Genomic DNA, 23,974 nt, shown 5'->3' with positions numbered 1-23,974 from the left:
TTGATTCACTTCGCACATGTACGGTTTTGCTCTGCTTCTTTGTTTCTTCTTTTTGTTGTGAAGGCGATTTGCCCTGATCTGTATCTTTCTTTTCATGTATTCTATATTAACTGCTGTTTGTCAATGATATATGTACTTCTCCCCCCCACTGTAATGCCAAACTGGCGCTGTGGGTACTGTGATAAATAAATAAAAATACGAGCATCGAACTTCCGATCTTCCTCTGCGAGTGCCGACTGCGTAGACGCTTTTCAGCGGCGGAACCGTGCTTTCGGCTGTCGCCAGTCGAAAATCCGACACACTGAGTGTGCCTGGAGCCGCAAGAGCTAATTAGAAGCTCTGCAGGAGCTTTCTAATAAAAAAAGCACATGTGTTCAACTTTAAGGCCCGTTTTCTCGGAATGGATTTTTTCGCTAGGAGTGGTGCTGGGGAAGGCGATATCTCAAGAACTGCTCTTCAGATTTGTATGCCGTTCTTTTTATTCTGTTCCTGAATGACTTTGCCAGGGGGTAACAGGCTTCTTTTTTTGAAAGCTGGTGCAGTTAATTTATAATAAGCAATTAATTTTTGATGAATGTGGTCATTATTGGCTACATCAAATTCAAGGTCGTCTTAAAATTTTTTGGGGGGAAATTAAAGAAAAAGGCTCTTTAGCCCCCTGGGATATCTATCAAGGGATCATCACAGTGAATTTCAGCTTCCTACGATGTCCTGGCATTTCTCCAGGCTCTTCCTCAGGTGTATACATGAATAACCTAGTTAGACCTCAATAACTCTGGAACTAATAAACATATCTTCATGAAACTTTGCAGTTCCTCATAGTTCGGTGGTGTGAACGTACCCTGAAAGTTTCATCTGGATATCTTAAAAAATAAGAAAGTTCGGTCTCCAGGGTAGCCTCCCCCCTTAAGATCCCGTGGACACAACACCAGAAGGATGGAGAAGGGGGGATTGCAACAAGGAAGCACCCGTACCTGGCTAGCTTGACTGTTGAACTGCGAGCCTGGTGGGGCACGCCGTCCTGGTGGAGGCTGTTGCTGCTGGCGGGCTGTGCGGCGGGGTGGGGGGCCCTTTGCTGGGCCAGCAGCCCCTCGCCGTGCCTGCAGTGCTTGCTGGTGCTGATTGTAGAAGCGCGGTGGAACATGTGCCATGTTCATGAACAGCCCCACAGGCACAGGAAGGCCAGGATTGGCTGCCGCCCGCTCTGCAGGGCCGATATATGCCAGTGGGTCGTGGTGCCGGCCAAAAGCTGTCTCAGGGAAGTTCTCCTTGAGGGGTGCCCAGGCTCCACGGCCAGTGTTCCGCCAGTCTGGCCCACCATTCAGCTGAGATGAGCGGTCATACACACTACCAGGCACCATGGCCTCTCGAGCATCAAACACAGTGGTGCTCATGAAGTGACCACCTGGGTTCACCGTGTTGACCAGCTTGCGTGGCTTACTGAACTGGATTAGACTTTCCTTGAGGTTATTTAGGGGACCCTCGACCAGCACTCTATTCTCCTTGTAAAAGCTCAGCAAGTGGTTCCACAGAGGCTGCTTTGACAGCACCTTGGGATTTCCCACAATAATAAGCCCATAGCGAGCACGTGTCAGTGCCACATTCAGACGACGGGGGTCGTTGAGAAATCCAATGCCCTGGTGCTCATTGGACCGCACACAGGACATCACGATCAGGTCCTTCTCTCGGCCCTGCAGGTGCCAGGATAAAATAAGTACACTGGAAGGCAGCTGGAAAGCTTAAACCTGAACTTCCTACTACTGATAACAACTAAAGCAAGCTTGAAAGCATAGTTGGATTTATAAGGCAGGTCCATGTTGCAAAAGCTGCTTTGTTAGAGTCCCAAAAGACTCAAGGAACTCAAGAAAAAGAATATAGATGCTGCAGCTCGAAGCCATAAAGAAAATGCAGAAGCAGTGTTTAACGGCCCAACTGTTTTTACAAAGAGTTAGCACTACAGTGGCGAAATGCACTTTTAAAATAGAAGCAGAAGATGAACTGCTTTTCGCCTCGCCAATGAACACATGAAACAGCACGCAGCTGAGATAAGAAACTCAAGGCGCATGCGGTGACACGGAGGCAGCCCTTTGTGACGCTAGTAACAAGTACAGACTGTATAAGAACGAAGTATGTGATTCAATGAAATGAAAACCATAAATATATAATAAAATATTGAAATTCATTGTGACTGACCTGTAAGTGGCGACATTAGTGCTAGTAGTGTAAACAGTTCTAGTAAGAAGGAAAAGATTAGCATCAACCTAGCAGTAAGAAGAGTAAACACATACGAGTTTCTCAAAAAGGCAGCTGTGCAGGCAAAGAAATGTTTTTTTCTTGTACGGAAATAAACCCCGAGACCAATGCCTAAACAGGACAGTCACTCTACCATCTCAACTAACCAGGAAGCAAGCAGATTGCAGTCTGAGGTCTGTGAAGCTTTCTTTTAGAGATACCCCTATGAACTTCCTTTGCAGCTTTGTGCTCCTTTAATATGTATGCCAATCTTTCACTTTCATGAAGCTTGCGAGTTTAGAAAACTGTTTTGCTGTAAAGTTTCAGTAGGTGGCAGATGAGTACAGCTGAACAACCATAGTAATAGTCTTAGTGTAAAGACGGCTGCCCCACTTGAGACAAGCACCAAAGAACAATTTTCTGTTATCACATTTCTGACAACTGAAGAAGTAAAACCTACTGAAATTGATTACATTATGAAAGCTAAGTGTCATAATGCCTGACTGTCGCACCAGGTAGTGTACGAGTGGAGTAGAAAATTTACTGACTACTGATGATGAAATAGGTGGTGCTTCGATCTAGGAGTTTCTGAGTGCAGATAAAGCTGCCTCGTGCTGTGAAGAGATATCCGACGGGGCGGTCATTGTCGCAATAGACGGCAGCATTGTGCAAGAGAGGCGACAACAGCAGTGACGACGGCATAGACAATGGCACGTCTCTGACACAGACCCCAATCAAGTTGCTAATTGATTTCATGCAAGCTAAATTATTGGCCCCAGTATTTGCGCAGCAGCTGCACGTGATGAACACCACAGTTGTGAACCTGAAACTACCGCGAAAGAAAGTGCAGATTTCTGACTGTTTCAGCATGCATTACGCTTGAGATGCTGTTTAGAGGTATAAATGAGCATTTTATTTTTCACTGCCTACTTTGTAGATCTATATTTAGCGTAAGTGGCAAATTTGGCGTAGACCAATTTTGATACCTCTAGTACAAATAACAATAAAAAAAATTTTTTTTTGAAGAGCGTCTCCCCTTTACATACTAGTTCATAGTTCTCATTTTACCGACCCACATGCATGTACAACAATGCAAGTCAGTAAATGGGCAAGGATCTGTCAATGTTCCTCCACTCGTGTAACAACCAACCTGAAAGGCGTCCACGCTGGCCACCTCAATTTCCTGGTACAGCTTGGCATGCAGAGCCCCCTGAAACTGCATGTGCTGCACCAGGTAGGCACGTTGACCTTCGTAAGGCGTGATGACGCCGACCTGCTGGGGCTTGACACCGCTGCGCAGGAAGCGTGTGCAGATCTTCTCCACCAGTGCAGCCTCGGTGCGGTTCAGGTACGAGGTGCCACTGCCCGCCATCTCCTCCTGGCCCTGACAGGCATAGAAGAGCATTGGCCGCTCTGGCTGTGGCCACGGGAAATCCAGACCACGCATGCGGCGCTCGTCAGCAAACACGCCGTTCTGCAGGGAGCCCTCGTAGAAGAAGTTCGATGGAAATTGGGCCAGCTGAGGGTGCATGCGGTACTGCACCTCCAGACGCAAGGGCCGAATGCCAAGCACCACAAGCCGCTCAAAGAGCGACTGCGACAGCCCCGCCCGTGCTGCCTTCTTGCACATCACCACGGGGCCCAGCTGGCAGTGGTCACCGACCAGGATCAGCTGCATTAAGGGAGTCACTAATCAGCCCTAAGATAGAGTGTGCACATATCGTTTGGAACCCTTACGCTAAAATATTAACAAATCAGAACGAATCCAAGGAAAGGTTGTGATGTTTATAGTCGTTAAACTTTTTGTATCCAACTCTCCCAGTGAACGGCAGTGCAATGAAATACAGCTACTTGAAGTATGAAGAATAGAATTAAGATTACAGCTTCTTCGTATGCTTTTAACAGAAAACTAGCAATTGAACGCTCACCCTTTGTGTCATCCTCAACGTTCAGATGTTCCCATCATGACAATGCACTAACAGCTAACTTTGCATGAACAGGCATACAGTACCTTGTTAAATGTACCTACTTAAAATGCAGATGTGACGAATCCCCAACTCAGTTTCCATAGAGCCTAAATATATTAGCTGATCCCGTAGTGGCACGTCATGTGACTATCGGTTAGCGAGTACCACGATCACTCTTTTTTTTCACGTCGCATAAAGGTTAACCCCGTGGTTTCAACTGATAGTCTAGACAACAGCACACTGTGTCGCAAAAGATCATCTGACTTTTCGGTTAGTAGAGAGGCCGGTAAGCCAATGATTTACACTTATACGCGAATCCGGCAATGCCTAATTGCCTATATGGATAAGCACCAAAGTGGCGGCATCAGCAAAGAATACAACCACCAATGGACGTGCCAGTACACACAACACAGGAGAGGGCACGCATCCGGGCCGCGTTCCTCACTTGCGCATGCAAGATTGAACCACCGTTCGCCAGCTCGCCTCACACGCTTTCACTCATACAGAACCTCACGGCAATGGCGACGACAGAAATGCGCCTGGAGTGTCCACATAATTTCTATCGTAATAAAACACAGCACTGGACAGCAAAAAGCTTGGTAGTGAACGTCGAAGTAGCTAGGCCTAGCGTTGCTGAAGGTGGTGGTTATGGCTGCCAGCGGATCTGCGTGCAAGAGCGCCAGCTCAAGGCAGCGCAGTAATCAAAATGGTGGTGGTGGAGGCTTCGATTAATTCCGCTTCGGAACTGCGGTCATGGCAAAAAGTCCGGAAAATCGGACGGCTAAGGTTTCTTGTGTCTAGAAATTTCAATGACTTATGGTGTACATGGCGGTGCCGAAACACTTAGCAGAAGTCTCTAACCTGTCACTAACAGAAGTAATCGGTGATGCGCGCCTACACACGCATGCACACAAATTTCCACCACATATTTTTTTTTTTCTTCGCACACAACTTTGAGGAGTTTCTCCTAAGCTCTTTTTCTATGGTAGGGTCAGAGGAACGCTGGTAGGAGGCACCACCACGTGATTTGGTGCGCTGCTGAGAGCATTGTCACAATGCAGTATGTTCGAATTAACCGTCGCAAATGCAAATGCTTGGGCATTCGAATTACCGGGCGTCTTTGCCCATTGGAATACACATAACTTTCACGGGACCACGTCGTCAGTTTGAATGAACCGAATGTTCAAATTAAGCGTGTTCAAAGTAACGAGATTAGACTATAACAGACTGTCACACGAAATGAATAAATACTACACATTTCTTGCCCTTTCATCGCACTCAGAGTTCCGTTTTTGACAGGTAAGTGGGCGAACTCATGCTATTTCGGTTATGCAGTGCTATGGTTTAATACGTACTTTTTCCGAGCTCCGGCCAACTGTAACTTAACGAAATTTGACTGTGCTAATGTAGGCAGGCAATTTCTTTTTTAATGTCCTCTAATAGATTCTGCACAGCAAAGACAAGTATTTTCATTGCATGGCACTGTGACACGCATTCTCACCTGTTTGGCCCCAAGTACAACGGGCACCATGCACTCTGGCTCAGTGGCCTGCATGCTCTCGTCGATGAGGATAGAGTGGAACTTGAAGCGCGCTAGCCGAGGGTCTCCTGCCCCAACACACGTGCAGCAGATGACATCGGCAGCCTGCAAGGCCACCATTCTCAGGCTTAATAATTAAAACACTGGTAGCCCTTCCCTACGCTGTACGGAAAATACTTATTTGATTTTTTTGGTAGTAATCCTGCGCTGATATAAGAATGCGTAGCACGGTCCAGTTACCTCACCAGGCTGCATCAGATATCTTGGTTATATATACCGGAAATTGTAAAACACCATCCAGGGAGAATTATACCACAATAATCTCAAATTGTTTCATTAATAGAGGAGCTGGGAGAAATTGAAATGTCTTGAAGATATGCAGACAGAAGGCAAGCTCCCAACACAGACACTCTCTTGCCCTAACTAATGTCCACAGGCGACAGTCATTCTCTGCCCTTGACCATACTGTAGATGAAGGGCCACATCATGTACGCATCATGTGATCCTTACACCTCCTTTCTCCTCCTTTAATGCTGCATGGCGCCTTTGTGATGTAGATTTAGCATGTTCTGCATAGAATGACTTATCAAAGTAACATGCCATGATCGATGACATTGCAGACATATGTGGACACACCTTTGGTATGACACGGTTGCTCTGCTAGCAAGCAAGGCCCACTCAAAAGTAAAAGCATTTGGGCTGCTGTTTGAATTTCAGTTGCTTTTACGGCATATGAAATACCTTGCAGCCAGCACAATAACTATGCACCAAGCTTGCTCACTGCGCCCAAGCCTGGTGAAGGACCCTTTGTAGAAAATGCCCTATTAGTACAAGTAAGGTATTAATTACAGCTTCATTATGGAATTGTATGATGATTATTTTTTATGCACATAATACAATGTAGCAGCCATTTGTTTTTTTCTCTCAATAAAGAAAGAGCTGTACCAGTCATACAGTGGCTTTATTACTAGGCAGGTGTTCCCTGAAAAACTATTTGACCACAGTAAGAGAATGGCATTGATTTGTTAATTGGGTACTGTGAACATGTGAGCCAAATATTATTGCACTGCATGCAATAGAGAATTTGCCATCTCGTGTCAAGAGGCAATGAAATATCACTAGCTCTCGCTTCCGCAGTGTCATCATGAAGTGTCATAGCAAGCAGCTGGACCCACAACCGCTACTGGCTGATTTCGTAAGTGTGAGAACATTCACAGTAATCAATTATTGCTAATCTGAGTTAAATGAAAAATATATATGTCTGCAATCTCAAAAAGACAGAAAAAAGAAAAACCAGTTAATCTTTTCAGTGCTGGTTTCGCAGTCTCGCATAGGTGCATCTGCTGCGTGCAGCCTCCGAGATGAAAAGCGCAGAGCAGATACTGCAGCCGACACTGTCCCCTTGTGCCCCCTTGCCGCTTCCCCTGTGTAGCTTCCAGCACACTATCGGAAAGGAAATGGAAAGTCGCTGATAGATCTGATAACTATGCCTAAGTTTACTTGTGCTTGAAGGATTCGAAACATTTTTACAGCAGGAGATTTGTCAGGCAATGTAATTCAATAGTGATGTCATGCTATGATTACTTAGAAAAGTCCTCCAGGGCTTTGCTAGGCATGGATACACTTGGAAGGTTTAGCTCAGGGCTTACAACATACCAAACACAAATAGCACTTGAGAAATGCAGTAATGTTCTTGTAATGTAGTAAAGTTCTTGTTGAACTAGGTTGAATGAACCTTGTTGAATTTAAAAGAGAAAGTTAAATTCCAGTGGCTCTAAGTACCACATGTTTAAGAGGCCTGCTAATAGATAGCATAAGTGGCAAGCAACCAACAATTTTTTATAAAGGATCAAGCACCAAGGTTAAAATTGAACAACCATGCACCAAAATGGGATACAGCATAAACCTTGCGTATTCACTTACAGTTTGCGTTAAACCGCACCTTTGTCCACGCAAATGTTGGATTAAAAAATCTCCATACATGTATTTCAACGTAACATAACAATTATGTGAAATTCACAGGATTTAACAGTTTGATTTACCACACAATGACAAGCACATTGTAATTGGAGGCTACATAGTTGTGAACGTGATGCTTAATTTAAAAAAAATTTTGGCCAAGCATTCAGGAAACGGCTAGGAAGTCTGCTTTAAGCAGTAATTACAATTTATTGCTTCCTTTTTTATATGCAACCAAGTTTGCCTAGATTAGCACAGCAGAGGCCAAATCCGAGCACTTTGATGTTTCAGTGGCGCATTTTGAAACTTTGGAATAATGCTTCAACAAAGACTTCCTCCACAACTTTCTTGTAACTCTCATTTTTTTTGTGCTGATAAAACTGGAAGGACTGCCAATATCAGTAAACCTTACTCTTACTAATCAGCCATAAGAGTGGGCTGTCAACACATGCAGAAGGGAGACAATATTAACTACAACACATTTATAATTAAGACATTACAGCTTCGCGTACACCTAGTCTCCCTAATATGAGGCCACACCTGACCACCAGCCGAGGCATGCTTTAACAAAATCCACAAGCCAGCTTCAGGTGACACCACGACAAAGCACAGGCCGCTACACACTCGAGCACGGTGACACGTGCACCCACCTCTAAGAGCTCACGCTCGCAGGCTTTTTTGAGCATGCGGTAGCGCTTCTCGTCAGCTGACGACAGCTCGCCCGTCTCGTCCTTCAGCTGCTGCAGCTTGTGCAGCTCAGAGTGGCCGTCCATGCTGCGGATCTGGTTGTGCAGCGCCAAGAAGGATACGGGCGAGTTCAGGGCCTCTCTACTCTTGGCACACAACCGTACCACCCGCAGACCCGTTTGGTGTACTTTCTCCGTCAGCTGGTCCACGGCAATGTTGCTGGGTGCACACACTAGGACAGGCCCTGTGCTCTGTTTTGCCAGGTGATACACAACTGTTGCTGATGTCACCGTCTTGCCCGTGCCAGGTGGTCCCTGGATGAGCGACAGTGGCCGCTGCAGTGCGTGCTTCACTGCATACACCTGTGAGCGGTTCAGCTCAGGCAGCTGGGGCGCTGAAAAGTGCTTGGGCAATGGGCAGCGCATCACCACTTCTTCCACCTCATGGCCTAGCAGCCGATGGTAGATGTATGCCGATACCGAGCACTCGTCGACAGCAAACTTGCGGAGTGCGGCCTGCATCCTACAATGGTGACCAACAAGCACAAATCACAACACGGACAAGACAGGCAGCTCTCATTATTTCTCACAGGGTCTGAATCTGTTTGGCAGGCAAATAATGCACCTTCCTCACACTCTCAGCAACAATGTCCAGTGCCAACAAGGCCTCTTTTTATAACATTTATACTTGGAAAAGACAGTAGTGCACACACAAGGCATCTTTTTGCAGTCAGCTTACTATATATACTATGATTATTAGGGCCAGCTTCCTGCTTTATCAGCCTAGCTATCAACTGACACACAGCACCCTGCATTTCCTTACACAGAAGCTCTCCAAATTTGTGCAGTTAAACGGCTTCTTATAAAAGTTGGGATGAACATGACATTCAGACATGTGCCTGACATTGCAGTGTGTGATCCCAATTGAAATTAAGAATCATTAAAAGAAAAAGAAAAAGAAGGCTAAACTCATCTTTATATCATAATAAACTAATCATGAGGCCCTACACCGCAACACACACCTGTCAAAGGAGGTGGACTTCCACACAAAGTCAACCACAAAGTTGGAGGTGCACTCAGATGGGACGCCCAAGTTTGTCTTCATTTCAATGCCTACTTCCTCACTGTAGTCTGTGTAAAGTAGTCAAGAAAAAAAGCCCCAAGGCAGACAGAAAACACCAATAGCAAAGTCTATCCTAGAATTTAAAAACATGAGCATGCCAAAACAACAAAAATTTTAATAGAAGTGAATGAAAATTGAGGTTTAATTCCCCAATTACTTGCACCATGTTACTTTTGACCACCTGGGGTTCTTTAATGTGCACACAAGATATAGTACACAAATGATTTTCGCATTCCTGCCTCGTCGGAATACTGCCACAGCAGCCGGGAATGGAGCATTTTAGGAAATGACGTGTGCCTCAAGCAGCTTCCAGTAAGACATTATGGCAATCTTGAGGGAAGGCGCTCTGTTGTCTGCTTCACTTGCAGCCACCAAAGTAAGATGTGCCTCAACCCTGTCTTCTACCGTTTTAGCTAACTACAGTGTAATGTCGGTAAACAGAAATTGCTTAATAAAGGAAACTGCCTCTTAAACGGAACACCATCCTCATGGTTGGCTGGTTTTGCATTCATGCAACTGTAAATTCAGCTTTGTCTCTCAGTAAATGGAATTCCTGATAAACGGAACCAATTTTCATGGTCCTTCGAGGTTCCATTTAAAGAGTCTCGACTGTATAGCACAACAGGTTACATGGCAAAACAAAGATAAGTGCGACCCAAATGGCCCCAAAATGCCATGCTGATAAATACGCCTTGGTGTATACTGGAAACATGTACGAGATTCCTGCGAGTAGGTTTTATATGTTTGAGAGCACGCAAGACCACACTGTTTCACACAAAACGCTGCGCAACCCTAATTCATTTCAGCAGCCATCCAATAACGTTTTGCCAGCCTTTCGCATGTTTTGCGGGCAGATAACTTCTCATGCATTTCTCGCAGAATGCAGGTTGCATTGGCGTGTAGCCGAAGAGCCCGCGAGAAAAAGCATCAGCTGCCAATCTCACACATTACTGTGTATAAGGCAAGCACACACAAACAGTGCGAGACATTTTCTGCACGTTAAAGTGCGAGCAGCACGAGTTCAATCTAGCATGCGTCGTCACATCCACCCACAAAGACCAATCAGAGCACGCAGTTTTTCAAGTCTTTCGATGGTGGGCTTGGCATACTAATGGGACACTATGGCGAGTGGGCTAGTAAACACCCTGCGGCAGCCCCAGTATATGCCAGTCAGCACATGGCATCCGAAACCGAGACTGGCCTTCAAGGTTCCCATACTGCCCTTGCCTTCTTAAGTGCTGCAGGCTTTCCTAAAATCGTCCATTGAACCCGCAACCTCTTGCTAAGAAGCACCTCACCATTGTCATTGAGCTACCGCAGCAACTGACAAGAAAGGAAAAAATACCCCGGCGCCCTTCTAAACTAACACAAAGGTGTCAAAAGGTCAAAACTATTTGCAGTTTTAAAGGATACTGTCAGGGATCTTGATGACATGGCCCACACCAGACCATGGCTTGTGCAGTTCTCCAAGGTAGCGCAGTCGTAGCTCATCACCATGCATCAGTCGCATATCTGCACAGAAGATTAGAGCACAATAATGAGAGCATTTATTACACAAAAGTGTTTCGAAGAAACTGTATGGGCTTCTTTAATTAAAAAAAATATAATAATAAAAAAACATGCATTTTTCTTTGTAGCTTCGAGCTACTGTCAGGTATATGGCAACTTTCCTTTTCATGAATCTTCCTCCACCTAGTGGGCTTTCACATAACTGATTTGTCATATTCTACCTGCAGATGTTGGGAGCAGCAAAAGTAGCATTAATAGCATTGGTGTTCCAAAGCCATTAACAGACACCTGTGTGTACGGTCGTTTGATTGTCCCCATGTACTGTCATTTTAATGACTGTGCTACTAGGCACAGGTGCATAGCATTTCCTACAAAAATTGTTAGAGGAAAATCTGACGCTAATGACTATGAGTGCTGTCGGAATGCCTGTTTATCCAGCACAGAGGGATGGAAGCAGCCAAGGAAGTTTTGTTGTACCTTGTGGGGATGCGCGACTCTCGCGCGTCCCCTGATGTTTTTCCCGCATAGCGCGTCTCCTGCAGGGCGGCTTCGCCCGCCGCGTGGCCTGGCGCCTGCGGCGGTCGGAGTGGTTGAAGCGCAGTGCGAGAGATGGCGCTAGTGTTGCGCTGCTAACGCCACCGACAGGCGAGGTTACTTGGGCGTCGAAAGGAAGGCGCTTGCTCTCTTTGGGTTCGGGAAGCGAGCGGGAGCGGACGTGCCGCTCGCGCGTGCGGCGACCATGCTTCTGCGAGACTGTCTCGCGTGGCCGCCTTCGAACGTGCCACCATTCGCGTGACTACACGCGAACGACCAGGCGTTGGGATCCAGCATGGGGCGAACATATTCGCTCGCAATGCGGTCGCGGTAAGTCGGACTTCTAGATTTGTCGCGCGCCCATCGGCATGTTTTGGGGATAGCAACTCGGCTAGCAGGCATTGATCTATGAAAGGTGCAATAAATGCCCTTGTGATTGTTTGCACTACTGTGTTGTCGTTCCTTTGTCCCAAGAGTACGGAGGAGGACCCCGTATCTCCCACAACCTCTGGGAGCAGCAAATTTGACACTTTGGAGCAGGTTTGCAGCATGAATTGTTCATTTTGGAGCAGTTTGGCAAAGGTGAATATGAGTGAAATGCTGGCATATGAAGAAAAGGTGTTTTTTATTTGTCTTTGCAGAACACTATTAGGTTACGGCAGATCAGTTCTGCAGAAGCCTGCAAGGCAGCTGCCCTTTCTGGACAGGTTTGTGTTAATTCTAGTTGAACTTTTTCTTTCTTTCTTTTTATTGTGAAAAAGCAAATATTATTTAATTTTAATGAACTAACACTTATTACCTCACTTATTCAATAAGGTGTCAATGTAAAGGTTGTGGAATACACAGAGAAATTACCGATAACAATATACAGCTACCTAGACTGGCAGAAAGAAAAAAAAGAAACCTAGGATTTTCTTTTTTAATTCCGCATGACAACATAATACCAGTAATATAAATGGTATCAGATATAAATGTCATCAGTGCATTGTGTATATTATGAATGTGCAAGCCTGGGCCACGGCCTTATAACCGTTTGGAAAGTGAAATGTTACAAGACTGTTACTATGGATAAAAACTGCTAACGTGGCAAGACAAAAGCGCGGCCGCTCATTCCCAGTGCTCCTATTTGACAAGGTCTGCATAAAGCATGATGAAATTTTTGGTGCGTAGATATGTTGTCACGGCCACAGCGAGTTCTTGCTTGATTATGTTTTTTTATTTATCTCCCAGGCTTTTTCTCGTTAAGTCTTCACGAATCCTAGGTTTTAAATGCTGTTATCGGTGATTTCACAACATCGTCCACAACTTTTTTATTGACATATCATCGATTATGTAAGCCTATATATTTAGCTCATTAAAAATGTATCAGTGCACAATGAACGAGAAATATTTATAGTGGCCACCATGAACAATACCCATCAAGGTACAGTGAACGCCATTCGTGTAGTGCCCTCGGGTAATTTTTAATTCTTGGCGACCTTCAGTTAAGATAGGAGAATACCGCAGGATAGATCTGAAGTTGACATACAGGTCACTGCATGTTTACCAGTACTTCACATCGCTTGCCAAGAAAAAGCTGCAAAGATATTTTTGAAAACAATAAATGGATAAAAATGTTCACTGGCTTTCCAGTCTGCATCGTCAATGAATATTTTGGATAAGCTCAATTATTCGTGTTTATTCACAGTTTCGCCAAAGGCGCCGTGAAGCCAGTGTAAAACAGCAACATATACAGTCGAACTCGACTATATTGCACCCGTTTACATTGAATCATCCTGTATATCGAACAATTTCTGAACACGGTATAGTTACTATGAGTACATATAGCAAAAATTATGGTTGCATCGAACAAAAATAGCAGCCACTCTCGATATATCGAACGTCAAGCGGTGCAAAAGTGCCCCCAGAAGTTGGCTTTCCCTTGCGGCAGCAAGGAAACTTGCCGATACATCCCAAAAGAGGTTTAGCCCAGCGGTGCGGCTCCATCCACCTGCTCTCCCTACCATGACCACGCCGCGTCGGGCAAGTCGCCAACACCCCCCTGCAAAAAACTATTCTGGCCCACCCACAGCACTTGCTCAGACAGCCAATCAGGGGCTCTTGTGCCGTCGTCGTGCAAGATGGTCAGAGCATAGTCAAAGTCTGAGTTGCCTCGCTGCTCTCCTCGTTCATTGTGTTAGCACCTTGCAGGCCTTCTCCCGCAGTGTTGCCGTGATGGCTAGTGCGAAGCACACTGAGTTTGCTTTTCACTGTGAAGCTCGAAATCATAAATCGAGTCTAACAAGGCAAGAAGTCGGATGTCGCCGCAGCATACAATATTCCAAGATGCTCTCAGCACGATCTTGAAGAATAAGGAGGAGATTAGGGCTAAAGCAGACAAACGACCCAGTGATGACTCTGAAAATGCTTATGAGTGCGACGAAGCCAACGCCGGTGTCGCCGAGGTTTAGAGCGATCTGTCACAATTTCCGGAAGCCATTGACAGGTCAACGGTCGATGAGTTTGTGAGTGCAAATGGTGGTGTCGCAGCCACGGGAAAGCCCGAAAGCGAAGACTACATTGCTGACATCGTAAGAAACACAAGTGAAAGCAGGCACAATGAGGAGAGCAACGAGTGTCCTTTGCCCACATCCTCCAAGGTGACTGGTGCACTCGCACTAGTCCAGTGCTTCTGCACGAATGTGGAAGGTTGCAGCTTTGGCTGCTCCGACTGTTTAAGACATTGTGGAGAAGTGCGTGCTGTCGCACGCAGCAATATTGTCCAAGTGGAAGACGACACAGGACTATTTCATGTGAATTAAACTACGCTAGTTCCACCAATAAAATGTTTTTATAAATGGTATGTGCTTCTACGACGTCCAGTTCTTTAGCAGGCTTATATTGAATTATGCCCTATATCAAACTGATAGGGGCTTTTTTGAGAGTTCAATATAACAGGGTTCAACTGTATTTCATACGCTGAACAATGCTTTATTAAAATTTTTGGCCTTGATCTGCTCAAGGCAAATTGTGCACATCGTTGCTGCGAACACAATTTCGAATGTTTGTGATTTTGCAAATGTTTAACTATAACCACAATTTGGCCACTAAGGGTGACTAAATATGAAACTTTACATCCTTGGCTTGCATTCTGCAATGGCAAGAGCCTGACTTTCTTTGGTGTGGCTGGGCAGAAAGTTGCGTAGTCCGAGTGCATATGTGAGGTACGATTACAGTTGCCATTCAATATGTGTGACCAAGAAGTTTCATGAAAGCAAGCAGATCGTTTGTCGGTGTGCCGCACTATCATCCCGGTAACCGGATGTGGTGCATGTGCAAATTAGATTTCAAACATCACATGCACGGCGGGCGCCCATTAATTGATGTAAGTGTACTAACACTACTAGAATGTACTAGAATGTGTAACGAAACTAATGGGCTACACGTTGAGCAGAATGTGCAACCTTATTCATTCAGCGCGGCTTTCCTTCCCACTACCCCATGAAATGAGCGCCAGTTCAACTCATCTTTAGCTGGTCCGCTTATATGAAAATGTGCAACACTCTTATAAAACCTTCGTAATGCGCTCGCTGTATAGCACAAAACAGTTTTCATTTACTTGTGGCCTTGTTACAATTATGCCACCAAACACAACCACCCTCCAGAGATGAAAACACTGAAACGAATTGCGGAGGCTTGAATTGCAGGGCTAAGTGCTAGCCAATGCATGCCTATGGCTGTGTGGTTGCCACTGAGAACGCACATCCTGTTAAATTTGGAAAATTCATTCAAAATGAGTGTTTTGGCGCAGGTTGGCGCAGCTCAACGGTTTGGTGCAAGATGACGCAATTAGTGCAGCACTAACATCCCTGCACATAGGAATGATGGGCAATACATGCATTTGCCTAAACGTCATCCTTCTGGCTTGAAACAGTTCTGCGACTTTGCAAATTGAAAATTTTTGACAGCATATTGTGTTATAAATGCCACAATTCGCAATGATTCTGCTTGTGCTCAGAAACTTGCAATGTTTACAAAACCGAGTGCTAGGAAATTATTAAAAAGAAGAAAATTTAATAAATTGCATCATAAAGAATTTTGAAGCCAGAAGCATGAAGATGAGACAATTCCAAATAGTACTAACGATCATTCCCATGGTTGCTTGCAGGGCCAGAGCTCCTTCTAGCAATTTTGCTTGGAAGCACTATGGTTGGGTGAACACAGGAAAAGAACAAAAATACAGTAAACTTCCGTTAATCAGACCCCGGTTAATTTGATCCCCATTGAAGGTACTGGTCGGCACCCATGCGTTTCCATGAGCCCAAATTTTTGTTATTTTGATCCTCAATTTGGCTTTCAGTGGATGACTTGAACTTGACCATCGCCATCCACTGCCCCATTCGGCATGTCAAACGCCCCAGCCCTGCAAGTGCGCTTCTAAAGGGGCTACAATCACTTCTCATGCAGATGTAAATATTTAATGCCAACGAAACCGCACTATTGTGGCAGATGCTGTCAAGCAAGACGTTGTACCAGAAGGGCAGTACATACCTTAGAGGAAAAATGAGCAAGTTGCATGTCTCAGTTTTACTCGCTGCAAATATGAATGGCTCATGCAGACAGTGACTGTTCATTATCAACAAAAGCTGAGCGCCACACCGCTTCATTAATGTGAAAGGCACCCCATTTCGATGTGCATTCTACAAGGGTGTGTGGTTGATACTCCTTCGCTGAGTGGCTCTCAACATGGGATGCCAAACTGATGTTTGCACCACCAGTTTTGTCTTCTTGAAAACCAGGGGTTTCCATGAAGGGTGTTTTAGGGTTCCAAGAGCAGCCAAAACTACCGTATTTACACGTATGTAAGTCGACCTCTTCTTTTAACATTTGAATATCTGAAGTGGGAGGGTCTACTTACAATCGAAACCAAAACATGGCACCGGAAAAAAAAAGCGAGACCAACGAGATAGCAGGGGAGCTACAACGTAGTTCCAATTTTATGTTTGCTCTACGGCCCCACCCGTAGCTTTCCGCTATCCCTCCCGTTTGTTCGCTTTTCGGAAAGGTTCTTCAACATTTTTTACAGTTTTACAGCGCACACAGCACTCATGTGGGGGGTGTCGACAGTTCATGGAAGTGCCGCTGTTCCATTTGCGGCGGCACCCTCAGAACAGCGGCGCTTGTGGGGAGTATCGATAGTTCATGGAAGAGCAGACACCACTCGCAGCTCGTGTGTTTCCCTTCCTGTAGCTCTTTAGTTTCATGCTTTGATTTGACTGCCGGCCACGTGCTACTTCCATGCTTCCTCAGTCGTCATGAGTGCTCAGAGTTCACTAAACATTCGGCGCTCATTCAGAACGGCATTGAAGAGGGCTGTCATCCTTTACGCTGAAGAAACAAATAACTGCGCAGCGGGCCGCAAGTTTGATGTTTCTCAATGGGCGGTGCGAGAGTGGCGACGGCAGCGAAGCAAAACTTTCACCTGTGACGGCAAGCGAAAAGGTTTTCCACAGGCCGAAGTCGGGATGCTTTCCGGAGCTGAAGGCCAAGCTTGTGGCGTATGTCACCGAAATGTGTGATCGGTCCCTGCTAGTGACGTGCGACATGATCATAAGACAAGTCTGGATCTTTGCCTTTTAAGGACCTGCTCCGCCGTGAGTACGAGTGGCTGGCGGCAGAAGACAGCAAACGTACACCAACCAGACATGTCAAAAGAGCCTCCCTGACGGCTCTATGTGGTTGGGTGCTCTCGGCGTGGAATTATGTATGTATGCAAATGCACTTACGTATGCAAATGCAGAATTTCGCTGGACGGCGACATGCTATGGGACCATAGCAGCAATGACGATGGCAGCAGCAGTGAGGAGTAGTAGTCCAGTGACCATGCCAGCTACTAATAAATTTTCGTTATGAAATGCGCCCACGGGTATGCTTTTCTTTTTCTCGTCACACACGATATGGGGGGGGTCAACTTACATTCGAGTCGACTTATAATCGTGTAAATACGGTAATCCTATCCCAACTCCCACTCAAACAAATTTTTTGCTCCTAGTGCATGACTTACACAAACAGTCAAACAGAGCAGCTTCACTGCATTGGCGGCAAGGTGCAAGACACAAATCCTCTGAAAGATAGCTTTTGCTCACCTGTATCAGACTTGGCGACTGTGAAATAGGCAATCATCTTTTTGTTGAGCCCAATGTCCCAGCGTACCTCTATGTTGTCCTGTGTCTGCGACTCCTTGAGCTTCTTGTCATAGTCTGCTTCCATTTTGACCAAAGGGCCAAAGATGTTCTGGTACTGGTAGCCATCCTCATACCTGTAGCCAGTGTAACAAATGCACAAGGCTTGCAGAGCAGCTTGCTATTCAGGAGTCATTTTCTTGATTGACTATATGATAACACTTATGACCATGTATAACTGATGTGACAAACCTTCGTTATCGTTATACAAACCACAAAGTAAAGATTTTTCAGATTAAAGAACATTTGAAACATCCCCAGTCAGAAACCTACTGTTCTAATGTAAAAAAATTTCAGTACTGCAAATTTTAACACTAACTATTTTAAAGTAACGACCAAAATTTTATGCTTTCTTTGTATCTGTATTCGTAGCAACCTTAATATAATGAATGTGTAAACCAAAATATAGTGCATATTTGCAACTTATGGAACTGAAAAATTAGGCAGACCACTGTCAGCAGCAGATAAGTACCAGCCCTACCATTCTCACCTGCATTAATGGTGGCCCTCAGGAATAGCAACTATAGTTGTACCCGTTTATAACGAACTCTATAGTTTGGCGAGAAATTGTCGTTATATTAGTAGTTTGTTATATATGGACTCACCCTTAAAAATGCTAAAAAACTAACAGCATTTGGCAGCACTTGGGTCCGAAAACCAGATTTTCAGTTTCATTTTTGTACCCGGTACGTTCCTTCCCACACCTAGCTGCAAATGTCTGTTAGATACTCCATCTGAAGAATGAAATGCAACGTCACATAGTTGCAAAACAGCGCATCATTCCAATCACCTGTCATTTTGAAACTGCAAGAACCGCCGCCAATTTTTATTCAAGAGCTTGTGATTTATTTTACTATAAGTGGGACACCACTGTATTCTGCACAAGACAGCAAAGTGTTCTAATTAACCAGAAGTGCAACTTCCGGAAACTACTGCAGCATGCCACCATTCTGCGAAAGTTGGCATTACGACTGCGCGTCAGCCACACAATAGACATAAATCACATTGTCTGTGTTGCTTCAGGCAAAAAAAGAAAATGTGATGTTCGACATGTAAAATGTCACCACCCCTCAGGCTTGGTGAAAAAACAGTCTACGGATAGCATACACTGCTTTCAACATCTCAGCCAAATTTCGCAGAGCTGCACGGTGTGTGGAGCTCACAAGCAGAGCACGAAGTCACCTTTTTCTCAAACACTCTTTTTTCAACAGAAGTCTGCTCCCCGCTCTTTTTTGGACGCTTTATTTCGCAACACAGTCGAACCCGGATACAGCTAAACTCGATCTAATGAAACGCGATTTTATGAAGCTCCCGATCTCTCGAATGTAAGAAATTTACATTCCCCGGCAGGTACCCATAGGATTCAATGTTATCACCAACCCGAATTAACGAAACAAACTTGGCCAAACTCAATTTAACGAAGTTTTTCCTGAAATAAATGAGTAAGAAAAGTGGTGATTTATTTTTTAGTATGACACAGACAGGTTCTTCTTCGAGCGTCCGCTCTAAAGCTATCGCATTAGAATATCTAGGTGCCATGGTCACATCCCTAGCTTTATTTTGATGAGGCTTCACACCATATCTATCCACGGAACAGCCAACTCAGCACTGCCTCAGTAAGGGCAGTGGTGGTTGCTTTCATTATTTTATGGTTTATGCGACAGATGGCTGGATTAGCAGCAAATATGATGCCGCAGTAGCCTTTGCATGTCGCTACGTTACAATTTTAGATTTCGAAGGAGCAAAAAAATTCCTTTTTCGATTTTACTAACTTCCCAATTTACTTAAATAATTCGAGCAAGGTCATCACTTTTCTAAAGTTTCAATTGTTTATCAAATCTGAAGGGGATCACAAAAAAGTTCGATATAGCATAGGTAACTTGATGTATAAAATAAAGATATCATACAAAAATTTTCAAAGGGATATTACAGCTGTTTGTTCTACACAACAATCTGTTATACGTGGCTTCAATATATCCAGGTTTGGCTCTATAGCATATTCCCATACGCAGCTGCTATTGGCCAATAGCTGACATCAATCAGTAAAGGCGCTTGTTTTGATCAGTGTACTCCTTCCTACTGTTACTTTGCATATTTATTGACACAGTTTAATAAACAGGCACAAGTAAGCAAAAATCTGCTTTCTAATTTCGGTAAATAATTACGTACTTTCGGAAAACACAGCCTATCATCTGCTCATGCTCGATAGGCCGCGTAGGAATTTAATTTTGTCCTCCCTGCTTATCGGCATCGTAGCCGTCGATCCTCGCTAATTTCGACTAGTTTTGAAAACCGAACTGGCCTAGGACCACGCGAAACATAAACCAGACGACACAGACTTGCCAGCACGTGCCCACTTTTGGTCGCTCTGGCAGGCCTCACATAGCTTCACATTGAGCTATTGATTGCACTTCAACATGCACAAACTGGATGCGGCTACTATCGGTCGGTCAAGCTGGTGTGAGACAAAGCCAGCCCGCACACCACGTAACACAGCCAGACTGGAGCATATGAGTGCAAGTGCGTACTCAAACCCTGTCATGCACAAAGCAAACACTGTGCATAAGCACTACAGTAGCATGTAGGTGCCGTCTGCTACATAGCATAGATACTGCAGCTCCACGACGAGTTCGCTGACTGAGCATACTGCGGCTCCCTGAATCACTTTTGGTGCGTTGTAGGCACCAAAATTGGAAGTAGTGGCACATACATGGACATCCAAAATCAAATTCGAACTGTGCACCATGGTAACGCTCAGTAGGCGGAGCACTGTGGGCATTCCCTTCTGCACCATAGGCTACGCAGTTTAAGTAATTGAAGGAGTGGAAGCACTGTGTAGGGGACGTTTGATTGTCAACAACTGTGCCTCGGCTGAATGCACTGAAGTACTTTTTACGACAAAGTATTCCTGAAATAGTCTATTTCAATTTCAAATGCATTTCTCGACTTATAAAATGTGGTTTAGGGTCTGTATAATGGCAATCTTCTATTGCTTAAAAAGTATTGCTTTCCAGTTTTCTTACAGGAAACAGGAGGGTTTTTTCATCTTTATGGCAGGTGGTTTTTGCGAGTTATCATCAGCTCGTCAAGGCCATTGTGGGCAACAGACAAAAGTGGGGAGTGCACGTCACGTCACTTGGCGCCGCACGCATCAACTGTGGTCAGCGCCGGCACTAAAGAGTTCTCAAATCAGGAGGGCCCACGCCAAGTTCATGCAATGTCTTCCCCCTCCCCACCCACGCCTTTATTTGTCCACGTCCATCTGCTGTCAGTGTAAGCGCGTCTGTAGCCGGAGGTCGGCGCAATGTCACATGATATTTTCAAGCCCGCCACGTAAATCCAAAGCCAGTGTTGTGACAGGTCGCCTGTGGCTACAAAAAGAGACTGTTGTGCGCCTACGAACTGTGTACTGAACTAAGGACCACTACATGGTATTTCGCAAAGGTGGCGGCTGTGAACATGCAACAGTCATCCTGTGCACTCACTTTCATTGGCAAGGCATTTTGTCGGCTTTCTCAGGGTCGTGCGACCACTCTGAATAGATCTGCATTAATTCAGTTACCGTACCTTTAGTCACCGACACCTGATGACGCAGTTCCGATTAGGCCTAACTGACTAAACGGTATGGTTTTAACAAAAATTTGTCGCTGGCCGATGAGATAACGGGCCGCAAAACGTTGCAGAAAGCCTGTCGTTAATGCTCCTACGGTTGGCTCATCAGTGACCAGTCACGAGATCATGCGTTCGAGTCAAGGCCGACCCACATGGAGCTAGCTTTCATGACCGAACATTCGTCGCCGAGTGCTGGCTTGGTGACACGGCGGCGTACCTTCATTGTGCTACAGTGAACTAGAAGGGGCAGTGCAGAGCACAGAGGCAGCGATGCATAGGGGACCCTGACACTGCTGGTGGTGAAAGGAGTGGCAGCACTGCAATCACTCTCTCTTGCGTGCGGTGCCTGTTGCGTGGAGGTGGTGTTTCGCCCCCTTTCTCTGAATGTCTGCTGTTTTTAAATTCGTAAAATTTCAGCTCACGTCAACTGCAATGAGGCCAGCAGCTGATTTTGTGCGACATTATTCCTTTGTGCAGTTCGTATTTTCCAGGGCATCACTTAATGCGCTGTTAAAAGGTGTGCCAAGGAGAGAACAATCGTACAATGTAACTGCTTAATTTAAACTTACTTTCGATGTAGTGGTGACTAGTTACGTATAATTTTCCTGTCACGCGCGGTCACTCGATCGCGATTATGTACAATCCGAATCTGCTCATTTGAGCTTGTATAGACTGTCGTTTGCGCCCTTAAGCTCTGCAAGCTAAACAAACTCGATCCTAGTTGCTGAACGCATAGCAGTGATCATTCTCTATCGCGTTGAAAAGTTAATCCAGATGGGACTCAATTGCGATAAAAAATGCCAGTGTTCTCGAGTGTGTGACTAGGTTCCAGTGGCGAGGACAGACGCGCTTCCATAATTTCAGAAACAACTTTAGCATCTGTGGCAAAAAACAATACCCATTTCATTGTCTGATCATAAGCAGCGAATACAGACCAAATAAACGCAGTCCTTCAGCCAAAAATCTGAACAAAACCTCCTGTGCTTGTCAAGCATATAGGTACGTTGCAGTGTACGTGAGCGTTTCGTCTGCTGCTTTTCAGAAATGGTCAATCGCAGCGCCGCTGCTATTGGCAACAACACCAGAGCTACGCAGAGAGTGCCGCCTGATGCGCAGCCCCTGTAGTCGTGCTACACGCACATACAACAACAAAAAAAGGCGGTGTCCTCCATTCAATTGGAAGTCGGATGCAATCGAGCCCCAAATGGTCCGCGCTACCCACCTGCATTTGATGCTTCTGGCAGGCGGCTGGCCGCTGGCGACATTATCAAGCCCAGTATGATTGGCGGCGAACAGCTACGGTTTGGCCACCGGTCTCCGGGCGGCCAGCTGTTCCTTTTTTGCCAGAAAATCACACCATGTGGGTGGGCCTTTAGACTGACAGCCGTTGAAGTGGCGTTCGGGTCAGCGGTCGACCAGCCAGCAACTACAGTCAACGACTGAACTTTCGGACGCCCAAATTTTTGGACATGCCTGATATTTCAGACGTCTTCACAGCACCGCCACGAGCCCCATAGAATCAATGTATAAGGACATCTGAAGTTCCGGACGCTTTGGAGTTTCGGAAGGTCCTTTGGCTCCTCGCGCAGCACCCTTGCGAAGGAAATTGACTTGCAGCCGAAGCATATCACTGCTTTGAACCACAACTAGCCAAATCTAGCTGTCACATTTGGTCTGGCCACGCTGGCTATGTTCATCGCCGCACTTCCGCCTCCGGCGGAGTTTCCAGAGTGGCGCCATCTCGTTTGTTTGCACAGACCACGTTTTGGCTAGAGTGGTGTGTGGTTGTGCTGTTGTGTCAAGTGTGCTCTGCGACGCTAGGCCTAGGTGCTTCGACGCTCGTCAGCGAACTCCACTGTTCGCAACTTGAGAATTTCGCTTGCCTTCGATGGCCCCTACTCCGTCTTCATCGTACTCGCCGATGGCATCGAAGCGCGGAAAGCAGTACCGTCGGTTAGTACCGGCGCAGAACTGACTGACGAGGAAATAGTCCATCAGGTTGTGGGGGATTCAGAAGACTCCGATGTTGAAAATGAGGAGCCAATGTCTGCGCCGCCTGCAAGTGGCGAGTTGACGCGAGCACTGTTGGCTCTTTCATCGGTGTACAGTGCTGACATGATCCTTGCTCAGATCGAGGTGAATATGATCGCATGCAACCGGAACGCCGTCCAAACAACAATGAACGACTTCTTCAAGCCACTGCAGCAATAACACCGGCTGCCCGACGATGCACATGTACATAATAAACCGGCAGCCGGCTGCATACAGTTTTTGAACGCATCTTTTTATAGCCACTTCATTGATGCTTTGGCAGGGCTTCGGAAGCCTGGTACTTCACCCTTTGCCTCTAGATCCGAGAAAAAAAGAAAAAAAGTGTTTTTTTTTTTGCATGCATTCATTTTTTGAATTTTCGGAAGTTTCTACGTTCCCTAGAGGGTCTGAAAAACCGGTCGTTGACTGTACTACGAGCCGGCGTGCCAAGCCGGTCTGTAAGCTCGCATGTGGAGAGAAAGCTCCGAAGTGCATGAATATAGGTGCGTGAACATTGAATTGTGTATTTGAGGCGACCAGCATGCCCTCCGGTGGCTAAT

The 23,974-nt window shown here is 45.6% G+C and overlaps 1 protein-coding gene across 1 annotated transcript in view; it reads right to left on the bottom strand.

Annotated features, from left to right (window-relative positions):
- Upf1 (Upf1 RNA helicase) overlaps nucleotides 1-23,974 on the bottom strand; it is a 46,167-nt gene that overhangs the window by 7,222 nt on the left and 14,971 nt on the right. The window contains exons 4-10 of the mRNA XM_050169363.3: nucleotides 17,676-17,848; nucleotides 10,921-11,019; nucleotides 9,407-9,515; nucleotides 8,349-8,907; nucleotides 5,701-5,844; nucleotides 3,383-3,904; nucleotides 975-1,691 (exon numbers count right to left, since the gene is read on the bottom strand). Of these exons, the coding sequence (XP_050025320.1) occupies nucleotides 975-1,691; nucleotides 3,383-3,904; nucleotides 5,701-5,844; nucleotides 8,349-8,907; nucleotides 9,407-9,515; nucleotides 10,921-11,019; nucleotides 17,676-17,848 (2,323 nt within the window). The remainder of the gene's footprint in view (nucleotides 1-974; nucleotides 1,692-3,382; nucleotides 3,905-5,700; nucleotides 5,845-8,348; nucleotides 8,908-9,406; nucleotides 9,516-10,920; nucleotides 11,020-17,675; nucleotides 17,849-23,974) is intronic.

The sequence above is a fragment of the Dermacentor andersoni genome, chromosome 3 (genome assembly GCF_023375885.2).
Source record: "Dermacentor andersoni chromosome 3, qqDerAnde1_hic_scaffold, whole genome shotgun sequence".
Lineage (NCBI taxonomy): Eukaryota > Metazoa > Arthropoda > Arachnida > Ixodida > Ixodidae > Dermacentor > Dermacentor andersoni.
The sequence above is the reverse complement of the archived record's forward strand: the minus strand, read 5'-3'. Positions and strand labels throughout refer to the sequence as shown.